This window comes from Equus asinus, chromosome 25 (genome assembly GCF_041296235.1).
Source record: "Equus asinus isolate D_3611 breed Donkey chromosome 25, EquAss-T2T_v2, whole genome shotgun sequence".
Lineage (NCBI taxonomy): Eukaryota > Metazoa > Chordata > Mammalia > Perissodactyla > Equidae > Equus > Equus asinus.
The window spans coordinates 50,493,938-50,514,328 of NC_091814.1; the positions used below are offsets into that span (position 1 = coordinate 50,493,938).

The 20,391-nt window shown below is 37.5% G+C and overlaps 1 protein-coding gene across 1 annotated transcript in view; it reads right to left on the reverse strand.

Moving 5' to 3' along the window:
* MROH9 (maestro heat like repeat family member 9) overlaps window positions 1-19,789 on the reverse strand; it is a 66,224-nt gene extending 46,435 nt beyond the window's left edge. Inside the window, exons 1-5 of the mRNA XM_070497258.1 lie at window positions 19,716-19,789; window positions 12,885-13,020; window positions 12,214-12,300; window positions 10,155-10,259; window positions 3,509-3,644 (exon numbers count right to left, since the gene is read on the reverse strand). Coding sequence (XP_070353359.1) covers window positions 3,509-3,644; window positions 10,155-10,259; window positions 12,214-12,300; window positions 12,885-13,020; window positions 19,716-19,789 — 538 coding nt within the window. The remainder of the gene's footprint in view (window positions 1-3,508; window positions 3,645-10,154; window positions 10,260-12,213; window positions 12,301-12,884; window positions 13,021-19,715) is intronic.
* Between the last annotated feature and the right edge of the window lie 602 nt (window positions 19,790-20,391).

Below are 20,391 nucleotides of genomic sequence, written 5' to 3' on the forward strand. Positions count from 1 at the left end.
CTAGTAGCACATTCCTGTTGCAGTTTTTCTGTTAAATGAGTAGACCCCTTGTGTGGCTGGTTGCTAGGCTCAGGGGCTTACACTTGCTCTGGCCTGCAAGGCTCTTGTCAGCTCTCTCAGGGTTGCTGCTGAGTGGGGCTGGCCCCAGCTGGGCACAGGAGCACCCAATTATTTCATGCTTTGGAAGGTGGGGCTGATCCCCTATGTAGCTGTTTGAGAAGCACAGTCTCCTGTAGGTGACAAGCCCCACTGCCCCCAGGGCCACACACACTGTCAACACAGTCCTGCCCCGCATTTGTGCCCTGAGCCACTGAAGCAGATCTAGTTGCCAAACAGCAGAGGCCCCACACACTCCATCAATGCCCCACACACTCCACTTGCTTGTTGTGCACACCCTGCCCCACAGAGGCAGACCCAATCACCTGGCTGCAGAGGATCCAGGCACCCCATCTATGCCAGCCCACAAGTTGCTCAAGGGCTTGCTGTTGGGTGTAGCCAATTGCTAGGGTAGGCTTCTAGCTCTGGCTGAGCTGGGTTAAATTGGGCACTCTAGTGGGGAGGGCAGACTCTGGGCTAACAGGCCAGTGGGAGAACTTCAATGGTGTCTGCCAGCATCTGTGTCAGCACAGCTGTCCTAGTTCACAGTAATGGCTGCTGTCAATAAGTCAGTCCCTGGAGAGGTCTCACCTCTCACTGAGATGCACCAAGAGCCTATCAGGTGAGTTTCTTTTCAAGAAGGGACTGTGCACCTTTCCTTCTGGTGATTTTAGGTTGCTTTCTGAAATGGGTGAATTTGTGCATGGGCCCTATAAGATCTGGCTTTTTTCCACTTATATCTGATAGCTTTCCTGGGGAGTATTCTCCATTGTAGTTAATAGCTAGCAAAGCTAGATATTACGACGCTTGTCTCAGTTGTGCTCAATCCAAAGGATGCTTATAGCAGTAACACTCCCCCACTCAGATCCCCTGCTCCTTTAGGGAGGGCTGTGTACCTTTGGATTGCTCCCCATCAGCCATAAAGTGCCGCAGCTCATGGAGGTGGCTGTTTTTCCTCTTCAGAAAGGAATTTCTGCCTCTTCCACTTCAGTCAGGACTGCCCCTTGTTGCAGGGGTTCTTTTTACCCAATTTTCAGTTCTCTCTCAGGGTAATTTTCCCAAGAGTAGATGTAGATTGGTTGTGTCTGTGGGAGGAGGTGAGTTCAGAGTCCACCTATGCCACCATCTTGACACCAAGTCTCATTTTTTATCTTGAAGGATTTCTTTTAATATTTCTTGTAGAGCAGATCTGCTAGTGATGAATTCTACCAAACCTTGTATATCTAAAAATGTCTTTGCTTTTGTTTTTGAAAGATATTTTTCCTAGTTAAAGAATTCTGGATTGACAGTTTTTTCATTCAATACATTATGAGGTTGCTCCATTGCCTATGGCTTGCATTGTTTCTGATGAGAAATTTGATGTCATCTTTACCTTTGCTTCTCTGAGTGAAATGAATATTTTTCCTTTGGCTTTCTTTAAGATTACCCTGTTAATCCTTGCCAGAGTGTTTTTCATCTCAGATATTGTAGTTTTCATCTCCAGAGGTTCAATTTATGTCTTTCAGAAATTTTTCTATGTCTCTACTTAACATGTTCATCCTTTCCTCTAACTCCTTAAATAAATGGGACATAGTTAGAATAATTCTTTTAATATCCCCTTCTTTTTTTTTTAAGATTTTATTTTTTCCTTTTTCTCCCCAAAGCCCCCTGGTACATAGATGTATATTCTTTGTTGTGGGTCCTTCTAGTTGTGGCATGTGGGACACTGCCTCAGCGTGGCTTGATGAGTAGCACCATGTCTGCGCCCAGGATATGAACCAATGAAACACTGGCCGCCTGCAGTGGAGCGTGTGAGCTTAACCACTCAGCCATGGGGCCAGGCCCCCTTTCTACTAATTCTATCATGTGTTTTCTTTCTGGGTCAGTTTTGATTCACTTTTCTCTTCATTATGGGCTGTATTCTACTTCTTTGCATGCCTAATAATTTTTTTTGAGGAAGATCAGCACTGAGCTAACATCAGCTGCCAACCCTCCTCTTTTTTTTGCTGAGGAAGATTGGCCCTGAGCTAACATCTGTGCCCATCTTCCTCTATTTTATATGTGGGAAGCCTGCCACAGCATGGCTTGATAAGCAGTGCATAACTCCATGCTCAGGATCTGAACCAGTGAACCCCAGGCCACCAAAGCAGAGTGCACAAACTTAATGACTGCACCACTGGTCCGGCTCCATGCCTAATCATTTTTTTATTGGATTTCAGGTGTTGTTAATTTTAACTTGTTGAGTGCTGGAATTTTTGTATTCCTAGAAGTAGTCCTGAGCTTTGTTCTGATGAGCAATTAAAGTATTTGGAGATCTTGTGATCCCTTTAGGTCTTGTTTTTAAGCTTTGTTAAGTGGCACTAAAACAATTAATCTAGGGGTAAGTTTTTCCTTCTAATGAGACAAAATCCCCTTGAGTAGTCTGCCTCATTACTTGTGAATTATGAAGTTTTAAATTCTATCTTATAGGCACAGGCACTATTTCCAGTCTTTGTGAATTCATTGGATTTTTCTCTCTAATCATTTTTGGTGTCCCTCCCTGCAGCTTTTGGTAGTTTCCTTACATCGTGTTCTGATCTCTACATAGCCAAATAGTTAAAGGGGACCCTCTGCAGATCTCTGGAGTTCTCTCTTTGGGCATGCATCTCTGGTACTCTACTCTGTGAACTCTAGCTATCTTGGCCTCTCTGGATTCCCAATTCTGTCACTTCAATTCAGTGAGACCATTCGGCTACTCCTTTCTGTGCTGCAGCCTAGAAACTTATTCCAGGTGACAAATTCAGGCAGTTGTAGACCCCACTTCATTTGTCCATTTGTTCCCATCTCTCAGGAATCATTGTCCTCTGTTATCTGATGTCCAATGACTTGAGAACTATTATTTTATATATTAAAAAAATATATAATTTTTAATAGTTTATTACAGGAGGGTAAATTTATTTATGTTATTTATTTATGTTAAAGTTACTTGGAAATAGTTTGACATTTTCAAGTCTCACTCTTATGCTTTGTTAGGCAGGCCAGAGGAGCATTTATTTTAGCCTTGGGCTGATTTTTCCCCAGCATGAAGGAAGAACCTGAGTGTTCTATTTGATACCCCATTAGAGGGGAAAAAAAATATGCCTCTTTTTAAAAAGTCCCATTGGTAGCGTTTCTTTTTCTCCTTCTTCCCTGCCTCCACCCAGCATTCCTGTCCCCACCATTAACATCCAACATTAATAATGTAAGTGCAGTATCTTGAAGAACCAACCACATCACCACTAGAATTTTTTGATAATTCTAAAAGGGTTAAAAAATACATTTTAGAAAGTGGTGCTATAGATCCTGGGGCAGGATTTAAAAATCCATAGACATAAAGCCTTCTTGGGACCCAAAAGTAGAATAATTAGGGACAGATTCCTAATAACCCCTGGAACAGCTGGTGACTCTTTCTTACCATTCTGATGCTTTGCAATACAGAGGAGGTGATACATTCCCACGGATGCTTGTTGTGTGATTGAGGAATCAGCATGGGAACACAAAAGAGATAGTTCTGCTGCCAGGACACCCAAACATGGAGCATCAAAACTTGCCTAAAGAAAAACAAAAGAGAAAAATGCATTTGCTACGCATAGTCAGTATTAAATGTCTGCATCTGATCCTCTAATATCTATACCAGACTGGGATGCGTTTCAGAGGATGAGTTTCAGAGTTTGCAAAATCTGTATTCAAATCTTGGCCCTGTTACTGAGCTTCAATTTCCTTATCCATGAAATGTGGATAACAAACTCTACCTGTGACAGTTATGGGGACTGAGGGAGTAACATTTATGACAAAAAAGCAAGTTCCTAGACAAGTGCTCAGAAATGATAATGACTCAACTAATGTTAGTTTCTATTCCATGAATCAGGTAGCAATTTGCAGATAGTAAATTCCCAGGATACCAGGTTAGGGAGTGGGTATCAAACAACTTTCGTGCTTCCTTCTCCATATATGAAACACTTCAGATGACTCCGAAAGTTACTGGAGAAAAGTGACTTTTCCTCCTGGAATTGCTGATTCTTCCCAAGGAAATTAATTTTTAAAAACTCAGAGCGTTTACTACTGATGTCAAAGCTACGGCCACAACATTTATTTATCTTCCTCCTTGGCTGCTCAAATGTTTGGATTTTCATCTTGATTGATTTATTTGACCAGATCAAATGTGTAAAGAGAAGGGAGTGAAGACATAAAAGAAGAGAGGAGAGGTGGAAGAAACATTTTGCTTTTGTGAAGGTATGAATACCATTACCTGTGGTACTTGCGAATACTATTACCTGTGGGTTCGACCCACAGGTAGGCTTGGAAAACTAGTGGGCCAGCAGAGTCTTCTTGTCTCTAAGACAAATGATTACTTTTCCTGGATAGATGCTTTGATGATTGGAGCAAATGGAGATGGTAAAAGTTAGAGTCCAAGTCGACCCTCTAGGGAGATCCCAAGGCCTGTTTCTTCTTTCTACTCTCATGCCCCTTATCTCCGCCTCTCATGTTGATTGACCCACCCACCTCACTCTCTCCTCGGATTCTTTCTGCCCATACTTCCTTGTAAGACTGGATTTGGGCTCCCCTATTTTAGGAGTCCTATGATTTAGGCTTGCCTCTACTCTAGGCCCCAGGGAGAAATGCTTTCTTTCCCTGGGTGTTCTTTTCTTTGGATTTGCATTTCAGATTTTTTCTTTCATCTAATGGCAAGATTTTAAAACCACCATTGCACTATGGGCCTAAGGAAAAAGGCGAGGAATTGTCGTTCTGTATTGGGCATGATGGAAGAAGGAGTACTTCTCACAGCTTAGCTCACTGAAGCTGAGGACCATTTACAGGAATTGGCCCTCAAGTCTTATTGTAGCATAGTTTTTGTCTCAAATGTCCTCTCTGATTATTCTTTCTTGTGAACTTGTGAATGTGTAGTTCTTAGCAAGCATTTCTGTAAATGAAGCTACTAGTGGTCTATCTATTCTGTTTGACAGACAGGGTCTGTCTAGATGTGTGTTTAGCAGAGCAATGTGACCATATTTAGATTACAAGGCCTGTGTGAGGGGGAGGGGTAACATGACCTAGGGTAGGCTAAGAGAGGAGTAAGGCTGTGTGGCCTGTGGAGTACACTGATTGTGCCCTCACAGTCCCTTCACAAGTGTGCCCCCACAAATACAAGATTTTGGGAACTTTTGATGCAATATGGCTCTACTTTTATAGAAAATTCATCTAAGTGCTGAAAGAAGGAGAGAGTTAAGACCTGGAGAAAAGCAGTTTCTCAGTGTTCATTCTGAAGCCTGAGTACTCCTGCTTGGTTTTCTGACCCTTTCTTACTGGAAAGCTTCTTCTTTGTAGATCTGGCCTCTCTAGTTTCTTGTGTGAAGAATAATTATAGTTTTAAGTGCTAAATTCCAGAGGCAACCACTTCTAAGTTCTTAGCTGCTTCTTCTGGAAGTCACCTCTATATCTCTAAATGTTGGGCTTCCACATCTGTTCTGACATCACTTTGGAACATTGCCTGTCTGTTTCTGCTATGATAAATTAGGGTTTGGCTCAGTTACATCTTTCTGCTTTGCCACAATCCTCTCAATATAGCATATTACCCATTATAGTATGTTACTATTTTTAGCTCTTCCACTTTTGTGTTTTCATAATACGGTAAGACTTTTATTTCTAGTTTCATAATTATACAGATATCTTGTCGATCCTCCACTTTATAAAGTAAGTATTCTGGAGCATTCTTATTTCCCTTCAACTTCCTTCTATCGCTTCCATTTTCCTACTTTTGTTGCCTACACTTTATTTTGCACTTTTTTATTGTGGTAAAAAATATACATAACTTACGATTTACCGTTCTAACCATTTAAAGTGTATAATTCAGTGGCATGAAGTATATTCACAATGTTGAGCAACCGTCACCACTATTTTGTTCCAGAACTTTTTCATCACCTCAAACGAAAACCACACACCCATTAAGCAGTCATTCCTTCTTCCTCCCTCTCCCCAGCCCCAGGCAACCACAAGCCTGCTTTCTGGCTCTATGGATTTGCCTATTCTGTCATTTCATATGAAAGGACTCATACAACCTTTAGCCTTTTGAGTCTCATTTCTTTCACTTGGTATAATATTTTCAAGTTGGTACGATGTTTCATTGTATGATACAACATTGGTACAATGTTTCATTGATGTTGGAGTATCTATCAGTTTTCATTTCTTTTTATTGCTGAGTAATATTCTTGCATAACTATACGACATTTTATTTGTCCATTCATTTGTTGACGGACATTTGGGTTGTTTCCACTTCTTGGCTATTGTGAATTATGCTGTGAACATTTGTGTACAAGTTTTTGTTTGAAGACTTGTTTAAAATTCTTCCCGGTACATACCTGGGATTGCTGGATCGTATGGTAATTCTATGTCTAACTTGTTGAAGAACCACTAAAGTATTCCCTGCACTTTTATTTTTTGCATTTTTGAGTTATAACATTTACATTATATTCAGTAACTTATTTAAGTTTTTTTGTGATTGGTCTATAGATTGGTCCCAATGGTTGAAATCAATAATGTGGTCTCATTCTTGTGACTAAGTAAAATTGTTCAAGGCACGGGCCATGGTCATTTTAGTTATATTTCTTTTTGAGACTAAATTCTCATCTACATCCTGAATTATCTCTTTATTTTTGACAATCATTTTTTTTCTCTTTATTTATCTTGAGGTGTCTCTTGTATTTGGAGAGTTTTCTCAAATGTCTGGCAAACCTTGGTGGTTTAGTCATTGTAAAGAGTGTGATGCCTCTTGGTGGGGTTTTGTATGTGAGTAAGGGGTTTTGTCAACGGGTGGGCTTTGTTTTAGAGTGGTTGTTTGGGGAGACTGGAGTCTTGCTGAAGTATCTCTAAACAACAGAATCAAGATGACTTAAGTGGGGAACTTACAATTGTTTTGAGAAAAAATTTCCTCAGATTTTGCCTGCCAATGGACTCATGTCCCTGTGGAATGTAGAGTGTGTGTAAAGGGGGATAGGAGGCAACATAGATCCTTCTTTATAAACTTCCAATGAGTATTATGTATAATACATATGTTTTCATATAATACTTAATGTGTACGTTTTCATATAATACTTTCAGTTAATACATGTGTTTTCAGCCTTACTTTCCCTCCCACCTTTCAACATTATTTGGGCTTCCATAGCTCCAGCCTCTCCAGGGTTCTACAGGGCAAAGTGCCTCCCTTTTCAGCTGGCCCCCAACCTAATATTCATGAGCCTTTGCCTTTCAGCTTCCCTTGCCTGGCTTTGTCACTTACCATCTTCTGTCTATTCTATCGTCCAGAAGTTTGTTCACATTCCTAGCCCATTGAAAACCCTTCACTGCTTTAGCAAATTTCATTACTATCATTTTGTGAGGACTCTAGAGGGAGAGGAGAGAAAAGCATGTGGACAAGCTGTTAGCTTTGACTGGAAATCCTCCACCTATCCTTTAAATGCTGATGTGCCAAAGGAACAAACTTGGGAAAAATCTCTCTCTGTTAACACTCTAAGATGAAATGTTTAGCTGACATTTCTTTGCCTGTTGGAAAATTGAATAGTTTAATAGAAGGGAAAATATTCTTTGAGTGTAGGAGTTTCTTCACCCTGATGGGGACATGGGACACATAAGGGGAATTACCACTGATAGAATACAAATGATAGTCGGGACTGCTCAATAGGACAAGGGCCTCTGAGATCCAGGAAGACAGGGGCTAGGGTAACTTATGAAGAAAAAGTTCTTATCCAGTGAATGGACAGTACCTGAGAATAGAATAGGTAGCTACATTTAGTTAGAGGAGGGCAAAACAAATCTTCACTGATTATTTACAATGTGTCAGATATAGAGATACACAGACTTAGGCCTGTGGGAAGCTCAGCTTTTAATTTGTTAATAATATTTTTGATTGTTTTGTTTTATGTATTTGTCTCCCAACCTCATCAATTTCACTGATGTAACCATATTTAGAAGACATTATTTTAAAGAGAAAGCCAACTAAGTTAGTAAAGTCTTAGGCTCCCATAACTATGCTGAGCTGGTGAGGCTGGCTCTTAGTTTCCACCTTCTGGAAGACGCTGGTGTGCTTCCACCTGGTGGCATTTAGCGAACATTGCAGAACACAAGTAATAGGTTATTCCATGAGGCTTCTCAGTCAAGCCTCAGTTATTGCTAGGAACTCTCAACAATTTATGAGAGCCTTCTGTGGCGCATGTGAATTTACACATTTATTCTTTCAGTTGAGGGGTGGGCTGTGTGCAGGGGAGAATGAACTTTACAACTGTGATTGAAAGAGAGGAGACGTGATAGAAGAAGACCAAATCCCAAAATGTTTACCTGCTACCTCAGTGGAATATACATATTCAAATGCAGAGAAGCATGCAAGTAGACCCTAGTCAGACAGTCGCCATCGAATACTTGCTGAGTGTGTAAAACGTCTTAGGAACTATGCTGAAAACAGGCTGAAGTGGTGAACTCTACTTAATCTCAAGCCTCACTTGCAAAATTTTCTATAATGAACCTTTTAGACATTTGAATGGACAGCTCAAACCCTTTTAGAAATAGAGGGAGGCTGCCTTCCCAGGCCAGAGAATCAGAAGATTTAAACAAACCACTCCATTTCTTTTTTCGACACCGAAATAGGGAATCAGCATGATGCAAAGAATGTCATGGCCTGGATTTCCCCATATTATGTTCCAAAGCTGATTTTAAATAAAATAGTAAAAATTCAGATATGTTATAATGTTCATCCAGGCTTTCTGTCTCAATACGCCTGGAGCCTCTACGAGTAGTAGAAAATAGATACATGAAGATGGCAACACGAATGCCTGTTTCCAACTCCCTTTATTCTGAACCCCTGAAATGATTCAAGCAATCAGGCAAGCAATTAGTGGCGTATATTTAAAAATCACAGTGAAGGATGTGTTGCAAAACAGAGGCTGAATAGGCAGTATCCATAAGAGATGGGAGAGACGTTCATAGATAGTATGAGGTTTCTCAGAAGGCAGGCAATGATGTCATTCGAAATATAGAAAACCCCAGTAAACGCTGGCAGCTAGGAGATAGTTATTTGTTCTCCATCTGAAAGGCAACAACTAAAAAGTCTGATAATATCCCAGTGTTTGTGAAGGTGTGGGGAAATGGACACCCTGATATTCACAGGGGTGTAAAATGGAGTGCAATTGTGTGTTTCAAAACTTTCACCTATTCATACTTTTTGACCTGATTATTATCTTTCCAAGCATTTCTACATACATACATACATACATACCTCCACAAAGAAGACCATTTTATACTATTTGAAGTAGAATAAACTAAAATATACCTCAAAGTCTGTCTATCAAAGAATAATTGAGTAAATTATAATACATCAAAACTATGGAATATATACTTCGGATAAAAGAAGGAGATCAAAGTACATATATTGTCAAGAAAAATACCTGTAGGATGTACTGCTCAGTGAAAAAAGCAAATTGTAGAACCATATGTAAATATGATGTAACTTTAATAAAGAAAGTCTAAGTAACAAAGCCACATGTCTCAGTATGTGCATGTATGTATGTGGGTGTGTACATCAAAGATGTTTGGCAGGACACATCCCACTGACATGGCTGGGGAGGGGCTTATGGTGGAAAGGACAGTAAAGGAAGACTTCTCTATCTCTAGCATGTTTTACAATGATGATACTCAAGAATTACTTGTATAAATTTAAAATAAGTAAATAATGGTTTAAAAATACTTTAGAAGAAGGAGAAATAAGAAGGAAAGTAAGGATGGAAGAATTTACAAGCTTACAGACAACATCGTGGTCCACAGAGGAGAATCCAGAGAGTCACTTGGTTTTGACACACTGATACTGTTTGTATAAAGCATGAAACATCTTAATCAATTATTTGAGAAACTCTGCTCTGATTGACATAAAGTCTTGTAAAATGTTGACTCCTTTCCCAATAATACCCACAGTAATACCAAGCAGGCATCTAGCTCTCTCAAGACCCAAGACTTGGAAAGCACCACTGTAGAAAAAGAGTCTTCAGAAGCAGGTGGCTTGATTACACTCTGTGACTTACATATCCCCTGGCTTTCCTGGATGCAAAGCTTAGCACCCTGCTGATGATCACCATGGCTCTCTCCTGCAGGTATGAACGATCTTCATTCATCCACATGACCATTTCCTGTTGAAAACACAAGAATCATCCTAAAACCACTGTGTTTCCGTCTTCACAAGTCCCTTCCTTCTAGTCTCCAACTTCAGCAAGTCAAGGATCCCCATGGTCTCCTGATTATTTCACATCTAACCTATATTTATTTCAAAAATACAACAACAAGCTAGTATATTACTATCTTGTTATTACTTCTTCTACTATAGTAACTATACCTGGGTTTTATTTTATATACGTCTATCCAACAAATATTTACTAATATCCACTATAACAGTCACTTTGCCAGGCATCGTGAAAGATTTAACACAACGCTATGATGGCATTATCAGCTGCTTCTCTTTTCTTTCAAAATATATCTTCTCTCATTTTCTTTAAATCATAAGATCTGGTTTGCGGTTTAGAAAAATAATTGAAATGTTATCTGATTCTTAAATGTCATCTTATCCCAGAATTTCCTCTGCAAAATCACCGCCCAGGTATTTGCTGGCTCATGGTTAGAGAGTATATTCCTGGAAGCACTCAGTTAAAAGTTCTTGAAAATTTTGATTCAAATCTGTCTTTTTATAACTTCTATCTATTTGTTCTAAATCCTCAGATGCAGGGACGTATTTACAACCTTGGGAAGAAAAGGCGATGGCATATGCCTCAGACGCCAACCACTGTGAACAGACATCCTGAGACAGTCTGTTGGAGTCCATACTGTTTAAGCCAATGGTTGGCCAAATCCCTTCCTCCTCACTTGCTCCCATTGTGTAAACTGTTCTGATGTCTGTTTCCTAGGGCAGAAGAGTCTCTAAATCTCAGGGGTCAGCCTCTGCCTTTCCCAGGAGTAAGGTTCAGCTCTTTTTGAGGATCAGGAGAGTTTCTAGATATGGTAGGTATAAGAACAAGGTGGTTAAGTAACAGGCTCCCGAGTGAGAGCAGCTCCTCCACTCATAGCGTGCACATATTATTGCTTCTATTTCCTTACCTGTGAAATGGGAGAAATAATACTAACTCCTCATAGAGTTATTTTAAGAATTAAATGAGATAATCTGTATAGTAAGTATTCAGCTTAGTGCCTGACATATAGTAAATGCTCACTAAGCAGCATGGGCTGGTTGAAAGAGCATGCTTGGGAAGAGGGTTGTAATAATGGGGTAAGAATAACTACTTTAAAGGGTTGTGAGGTTCAAATTTTAAAAATGCAAAGAAAACATTTGCCTCAAGTTAGGCACAAATTAGGTCAATATATTTTATTTTCCCTCACTTTCCTTCTTGTCTTCATAGATACCAATTCTGCTTACTAGCTTGAATGTATTTTATGATTTGCACAAACCATGGATGCTCCTGGCAGAGTGAGTCAATCTAGTTTCCCAGCATGTCCAGATAGCTGCCCCCTGATACCATCATGTTAGGAATGCAAAGTTAAAGACTTGGAGAGCTCCAGAGCAATCTTCTGTCTCTGGGTGGGGCATTAAAAACACGATGAAGTCATGGGTGTGCGAAGTGGGTTTTGGATCAGTTGTTTGGCCTTCCTCTGATACTGTGGTATCTATGAAGATAGGATGCTCATGGGATTCCCTAGCCCCAGAGATGTTGGGGAAGAACATGCTTATAGACACTATCAAAGCATGGTTCATTGTTACGTGGACTTGAAGGTCCCGTAGGCCAATCATCTTATTCTCTGCTGCCCCATGTTGTGTCACTCTTAAGTTGCCACATAACACTTGGCTTCCCAAGTGTCAGTTGATACCATCCTCCCAAAATTGAATTCTTAAAATCATATCTCTGTAATTCACCCACTAAAGGGAAGTGATTTCGTTTGGGGGATAATCACACATACTGGGAGGTAAAGAAAAATTTTCAGCCACAAAATACTTGTAGGAGATGTAAGTATGGCAAATGGTAAATAATAAGTGAAATACAGTGTGCTGTTTAGATTTATGACAACAAAACAAAACTGCTTATTTTCCTTTTACTTTACCTTTAAGACTTGTAGTTTGTAGAGATCTTTAGATACTAAGATCAGAAGAGTATCCTCAAATATGTTTAAAATATTTCGGTATAAATTCTGAAAAACAAAAATGTTTCACAATCAGCCAGCAGGGTAGCCTTAGATGAAATTTTACCCAACGTCTATAGTTTTGTGTCCTGGTGTCCTGAGCTCTCCCCACAAACTGAAGGTAGGAAAGGAGAGAGGTAGCCGTGGAGATGAGACCTCGCCCAATACTGTATGCCATAAATTACTTCTACACCTTAAAGGGTAAGTGCACTGTGTAGCATGCCGAGGAAATAGGGACAACAGATGTTGCTAATCTTCCTATAGGACTCTTCCTACCTCCACCTTTCTCCGCTCACATTTCCTTAATTGCAGCCCTTGCTAGTAAACTCCCTGTCCTTGCTAAACCAATTAACCAAAAATCTATTCACCCATTTGTTCCTATAAATCTTGTATAATCCATTACATCCGATAGGTTGTAGAATTCACAAAGAGTCCAGGGGTATAGATTAGTGCTCCAATGTAGTATTTATCTATTATATCTAAAAGGAGTGAAGGAGAAGACAACAAAGATTCTAACCTGCAGAGAGAGATTCTGCAGGATTGGTGTGGTGTCGGATGTTGTCTCATCATGATCAAAGGAAGCAAAGTCTTACCTCCAGGTCCTCTTTGTCATCTTCACAGTCCCCCATTTCTTTCACTTCTTCAAGGCTTGGTATAGCAAATACCCTTTTAAAGGATGACTCTATTATCTTCAATTGAGATTCAAATTGCAATAAGGGATCCACAAAGCTGACAAGAAAAAGACGTAACTATTAAGTTCAGAGAACAAATGTAGTGTAACTTTAGTGGTTTTTTCTTAGTGATGAGAGAGTGTACTAGAAAAGGAGGCCCAGCTATTGGCTTTATATAACACACAGGTTTCAAATATTCTTGTAAAAATGACAATTGTACTTTAAATACAAAGGAATGAATTTCTTTGTAAAAATCACCTGTAATCAGTTATTTAGAAATCAGAAAATATTTCTCCATAGACATAATAATATAAAGAGTGATTACATTCCAGCCAAGCCCACAAAGCCATGCAGAGCTTTAGGCAGTTGAACTATGTTACTGCCACATTTTCTCTAATCCCTGATACTATATTTCTCACATTTTAATATTTCTGATATTAGAATGAATCTTCTAATTGACAGCAAAAGAAACCGGGCCGTCAGCAACTAGAAAGACAAGTTGTGACACAGATGTTATTGCTTGGTGTGTGTGATCTGGATAAGTGCCCTTCCTGAATATTTTTTTTTTTTTTTGATGAGGAATATTCACCCTGAGCTAACATCTGTTGCCAATCTTCCTCCACTTTGTATGTGGGTCACTGTCATGGCATGACTGACAAGTGGTGTAGGTCCATGCCTGGGATCCAAACACGTGAACCCGGGCCACCAAAGCAGAGCAGGCTGAACTTAACCACTAGGCCATGGGGCTAGCCCCAAGTCCCTCCTGATTTTTTTGAGGTGAAAATAATTCTTTATGTTTTGAAAACATAGTGATATAGATGGTAAGTGGGAAATCTTGTGTTGGAGTCGGAATCTCTTTGGTCCACTGGACAAGAAAATCTAAATATCTGAGATCCACTGTTTGAAATGGAATCTCTTTGAATATATTAGGTAATTTTTAAGTCTTTACCTAATTTTTAAATTAGGTAAATTTCAAATTTTAAATCAGGGAAGACTGATTTGACTTATTCATGGGCTCTAATAGATTATCAGACTCTGAACAGCTATCTATTAAAAGCTTCCAGGAGAATTTTCAGTGGAAGGTATTTATCTTCTAGGGATATATGATTTGATTTAGGAAAATGCAAAATTAAGGTTTTGCTGAAATAGAAAATAGTGTCCTTCAATGTACTTGGAAATCATATTGCCAGTCCTAAAAATGCTAAAATGGTCCAGGTCATAAACAAGGATCAGGAAAGTAGCATGATACTCTGATGCCATGGATAACTGCTGATGGACAAAGGGTCTTCAAATTTTAAATGGGAAGAAGGCTGAGAGTCAGACATTGGCAATACCAAAGAAAAAGTCCCATGCAAATCTATGGGTCAACATGAGCAATTGTCAGCAAGTATGCATTATTTTTCTGCCTCCATGTAATTTGTTTTCAAAAGAGCAGTTAGTAAATTCCTAATGTGTTTTACAAGAGATATCCTAGAAGTGAGCATTGCAGTGTAAATGCTTTCTTATATTCCGGGATGTACGACCAGATGGTATAAAAAGGAACTTAAGAAGAAAGAACAAGCATTCCTCACTAAATTACTAGATGAGTTTGCTTTTGTTAAATTTTTGAGCCGAATGTTTGTTTCAAAGATTGGAGTGAAGTGAGTAGAGGTAGACCAGAAATAGGGAAAACATTACTTGCAAATGTTTTATGTTTTCCTATTATGAAGAAATAAGACCTGTCAGAGAAGTAAGCAGAAGACAATACTTACTTTTTCAAGTATAATTTCAAGAACGACAATTGAATGAAAGAAAGTTTTCTAATAAAAGCATGGGGAAATTATATTAAACATGATCAGAAATAAATCAGGAGGGCCTTATTAATATGACACAAACTTTAAATCAAGTGGAAGAGTATTAAGAGAGATATATACAATTGTTATAAAATAATAAAAGGCATAGTTAATAATAAAAACATAATATGAAATCTCCCAAACCACATAGACACAAAATTGAAAAATTATTAAAAGGGACAAATTATTAAAATTATTAAAGATACAAGGAGAAATGGAAATTATTAAAGAAAATTATTAAAGATAAAATGAGAAATAGAAACGTAGTTATGGGAGAAGAGTAAACATTCAATTATCAGCATATGGCATGTAAAAATAAAAATTCTGCAAAGGAAGGGATCTTTAATATAATTAATAAGGAGATATAAATAAGTTGTATTAAATGAGATAACAAGGATTATCTTTTTAGATAATCATGGAATGCTGACATATATTTATCATATACTCAGCCATAGAAAGTTTCAAAATATCAAAGGATATATGTTTTATTCTCTAATCACAATGAGAAATCTATCTGGAAAATTAAAAGATTCTCAGTGCTTAAAAATACTTGAGTACTATCAAGAGTTTTTCTCATTTATAATGAGAGAAAAATAACTAAGCATACAACTTAAGATTTTAAAAGGACTAAAACATAGTCAAAGAAATGAAGGACAAAGGCAAAATGAAAATACATTATAAAATGAGGAGAAGGGGAAATAAGTATAATGGCCCTCACTGGGAAATTTAAATAAAGATTTAAAAAAGAAGGAAAAGAGGAAGCAGAAACTGAATAATAATTAAGAAAGACTACATTAGCGGTAAAAAGAAGCAAGCTATTGGGGCCGGCCCCCTGGGTGAGTGGTTAAGTTTGCGCGCTCTGCTTTGGCAGCCCAGGGTTTTGCCAGTTCTGATCCTGGGGGCAGACATGGCATCGCTCGTCAGGCCATGCTGAGGCGGCGTTCCACATAGCACAACTCGAGTCACTCACAACTAGAATATACAACTTCTACTAGGCAGCTTTGGGGAGAAGAAGAAACAACAGAAAAAGAAGACTGGCAACAGATGTTAGCTCTGGTGCCAATCTTTAAAAGAAAAAAAAAGGAGAAGGTATTATATAGGTCTAGTAGAAACAAATAGGATTGATTTATATTACTAAATTGCACAGGTATATATGATGATGTAACATGCGTGAATCTTTATGTACCAAATAATACTTGGCCAAAATATGAAAAGCAAAATCTATGATAAAAACAAAAAAAAAGTAAAGAATGACTATTACATGGGAGATTTTTAATGCATTTAGGTAGACCAAAAAATTAAAAACAGAACAGGGTATCCTAATCCAGGGTCTGCCTTTCCATGGACCTTGTAAAATTATATGCCAAATTTTGTTGATATGTGTCTGTGTATTTTTTGGGGAAAAGTCCAAAAGTTTCATCAGATTCCTAAAGGAGTATTAAAATAGGTTAAGAAGCACTGATACTGAGGACTTGAACACTGTGCACCAGGTGATTTACTTGCTCTGCGTTCTTATCTCAATACATCTTTACAGCGACACCAGGAGTAAATATTATTGTCACCCTCAATTTTCAGATAGGGAATCCTAAGCTTAGAGATTAAGCAACTTCATCAAAATCAAAATCTGTGAATGGTGGAGTTGATATCAGAAGCTTGGTCTGTCTGATTCCTAAGTCATCATGCTTAACCACTGTTTCTCTTTGTTTAGTACTATTTTGTAAATTCGAGTTAATTCAGGCAGGCAAGATAGACACACACACACACACACACACACACACACACACTCTAAAACAATAACTGAATTTATAAATCCAGAAAAATCACCAATGAATGGAAATCAGGTATCTGATTCAGATTGAGTTGTAATAAAAGACAATCTCAAAAATATTAACTAATTTCACTTCTGAGTATAAATTTTTAGAACAATAATTTAAAAAATATTAAAATAATATAATACCACCAATTATGATTTATCATTGGAATGTAGGGATGGTCCAATATCGTAAAAACTATTAATCAATACATACCTATTAATAGATTAAATAATAAAATAGCCCTTTAATCAATCCTGAAGAAGTATTTAATACACGTCCATGTTATTTTCTAAGAAAAAACTATAAAGCAGTTCCTTAAAAGGTTTTATTTAAACCAAGAACCAATATTTTGCTAATTGATAAGTAGTATAACTGTTGTTATTAAAAACAGGGAAAACATGAGATCAGTTTCCTGTTTTAAAATATTGTGTTAGAGTTTCTCATATTTCTAATAAGACGTGATATAATAAAAAATGTTCAGTAAGTTCAATCAAATACAGAATAAATATAAGCCTGTCCAAAAAAATCCCATTTTCATCCCAGTATATCGGTAATTGCTTTCCAAACAATAAAATGAAAAAGAAACCAAACTACAATATATTGAAGAAATTAATCTAAGAATGTGCAGAATCTATATTAAAAATGCTTCAAAATTTCAGGAGAGACATAAAATAGAACTTAAATAATTAGAAAGCTATAATATAGATAATATAGATAATTATATAATATAATATAGAAAGCTATATTATTAAATAGGAAGATTATTTATAAATGCCAATTATTCTTAAATTATTTTAAAAACTCTAAAATTGCAATTAAAATTTGAGAACATTTTTTAAGCTCAATTAGATATTAGAATCTATTAGAAAACAGCACTAAATAAAAATAGTGTAGTGGTGGCACAATAGAACTCTAACAATGGAATATGATGGAAATACTGGAAAATACCCTAATCTGAGAATAACAAACACATGGATAATATTATATCTTCCTTTCCAGGACAAATGTGGCACTCATTTATTGTGGCAGTATTTCATGTTGGGTCAGAATGCAGTCTCAAAACCCTTTTTTCACTTGAAAATTTTTTGGAGATATTTGTAGATACATATGCTGTTGTAAGAAATATTCCAGAGAGACCCCTTGGACACTTCATCCGGTTTCCCACAATGGTGACATTCTCCAGAAACTATGGTATATCATCACCAGGATATTGACATTGATTCAAGCCACTGATTTTGTTCAGATTTCCCCAGCTTTGCTTGTGCTCGTGTGTGTGTGTGTGTATTTAGTTCTATATAATTTTATCATACATGGAGGCTCATATATCTACCACTACTGTCAAGATACTAAACAGCTTAGAAACCTTTAAAAGCATAGCTATTCCATTATACAGACAAACACAAAAAACATTTAAAGAGTTAAATAAGCCTTTGGAAATGAAGCATTTTAAATAAGTATTATCTGTATCGGGGTCAGGAAACATTTTCTGCGATGGTCCAGTTAATAAATAAGGCTTTGCTGGCCAGACGGTCTCTACTCAACTCTGCCTTTGTAACTCGAAAGCAGCCATAGACAATACATGAAGGAATGAGTGTGGTTCTTCTCCAAAAAAACTTTGTATATGGACCCTAAAATTTGACTTTCACATAATGTTTACATGTTATGAATAATTCTTCTTTTGATTTTTCCCCCCGACTATTTAAAAATGTCAGACATTCATATCTCTCAGGATGTACAAAAATAGGCTGCAAAAGTAGCAGGATTTAGCTCAGTGCCCACAGTTTGTCGACTTCTGGTCTGTATAATGGAATTGTGAAGCATAAATTAATTCATAAATAAAAATAAATATCATAGACTAAAGGGTAAAAAACATCAAGTAACAAAAAACTAGGGGAAATTGAACGCAATATTAAAGTGCAATGTAGAAGTAACTTTATATCAGATATCATACAAAAAAGTAAAAGAAAAAATATATAGCTATGACTATAAAATCAATTCTAACAAAATAGCATAAAAACATAAAACATCACGTGAAGCTTACTAAACATATACTACCACTAAAATCCTAATAACTGGCAAAGATCATGAGAAAATTCCCACATGATAAAATTTGTAAATACATAAACATATAGAAAATACTGAGTCTTGCTTGTAATGAAAATAATATAAATTAAAATGACAATGAGGTATAATTTTGAACCTGGTAAATGAGTAAAATAGAAAAAAGCATGTATGTATGTATCTTTGAAGAAACCTTTATTATTAGTGCAGTTCTTCTGGACAACAAATTGACGGTATTTATTAAAAGCTTTTAAAGGTTCATCCCAGCAGCATTAGTTCAGGTTCGGGGGAAGCAAATGCCAAAACAGGGATAAGAGGGGCAGGTGATTTCCAGGAGAAGGTGAGAAGGAAAGAAGGAGGATTAAGGTAGGAAGAATTTTGAACTGTAGCAAGTTCCAGGAAAGGTTTGGCCAGGCTGGTGGGGCTTGTCAAGCCAAAGTCACCCACTTGAGTTGTTTGTCCCATCACACAGCCTGGGTCCTCAGCGGGAGCAGCCTGCCAGATTGAGGCCTCAGCGATAGTGTTCGTGGATCTACGGGGGCAGCAGCTGGGGCAGTCGACCAGTTAGGATCCCTAGCAGTATGGCATCTGTGTGGTTTCCTGTCACCTAAATCAATAACCTCACTCCCAGAAGGGCATTTCAGAGAAGTTTTTCAGAGAAGACGTGATCTTTTATGTACAAAGATGGTCATCATAGTATTGGTAACATAATTTAGAAAACTTTGAAATTTAGGAATATTATACTGACACTAAAATGAAAATATGATTATGTAGAAAAGTAAAAACTTAAGACAAAATGCCAGAATGAAAAGAATTACAGAAAGTTGAATGTGCAATCTACTTATGAATCTGCAATAATTAGATTATCTGCCTCCCAATGCAATACAGAAAGATTGGGAAAGAATATGAAAAAGAAGGAAATAATAGTTGCTGAGTTAGGATGGTGGAATTTGGAGTATTTTTTTATTTTTCATAATTGCAATTTTTCTCTATTAAATTTTAAAGATGTTCAATCAGTGAAATAACAGAATTACAGTTTCTTATACCTGGAGTTCATGGCCAGGATCATGGCTTGATCAGTAACAACATTTGAGTACGCATCACATAGGCTGGTAGCCATGTGCTCCTGTAAGTGTGGGGAAAAAGAAAAGAATCAGTGCTAACAGACCTGTGAGGTTTATAACATCATGTGTAATTCGCTCTTTCACAGAGACTAAAGGGACCATATTGGACTGGGATATAAGCTCAAAAGTTCATAAAAGTGTTGAGATCAGACAAACTGTAATTTAAAGCCACAATACTAAATGCTGGTCATTTACTGCTAAAGATTGTACTTATATAATTAGGATTTCCAGACAACATTGTGTTAGTAATGCTCTTTACCAGGTGCTCTTCTGTCCACCACTGTAACTGTTAAGTGCAATCTACTCAGTGTGGAGTCTACCAATAAAAATGCCAGAAGGGTGATTTAAGTCAGGCCTCACTAAAGAATGTCTAAACTCACACTATGGAATGAGAGCCACTTACAGGTCAATGCATAGTTGTCTAATGTAACTATTTAACTGTATACATGATGATAAATGGAATCCATTGAGAATTTCCTGTTCTTTATTCAAGAAACTGGAGAACTGGAGAAAGCCTAATAGAATAGCATCTCTTTTCTTCTGTGCACCCCAGTCTTGTTCATGCAAGCTTCTGTTGCAATGTCACTTTCTTGTATCA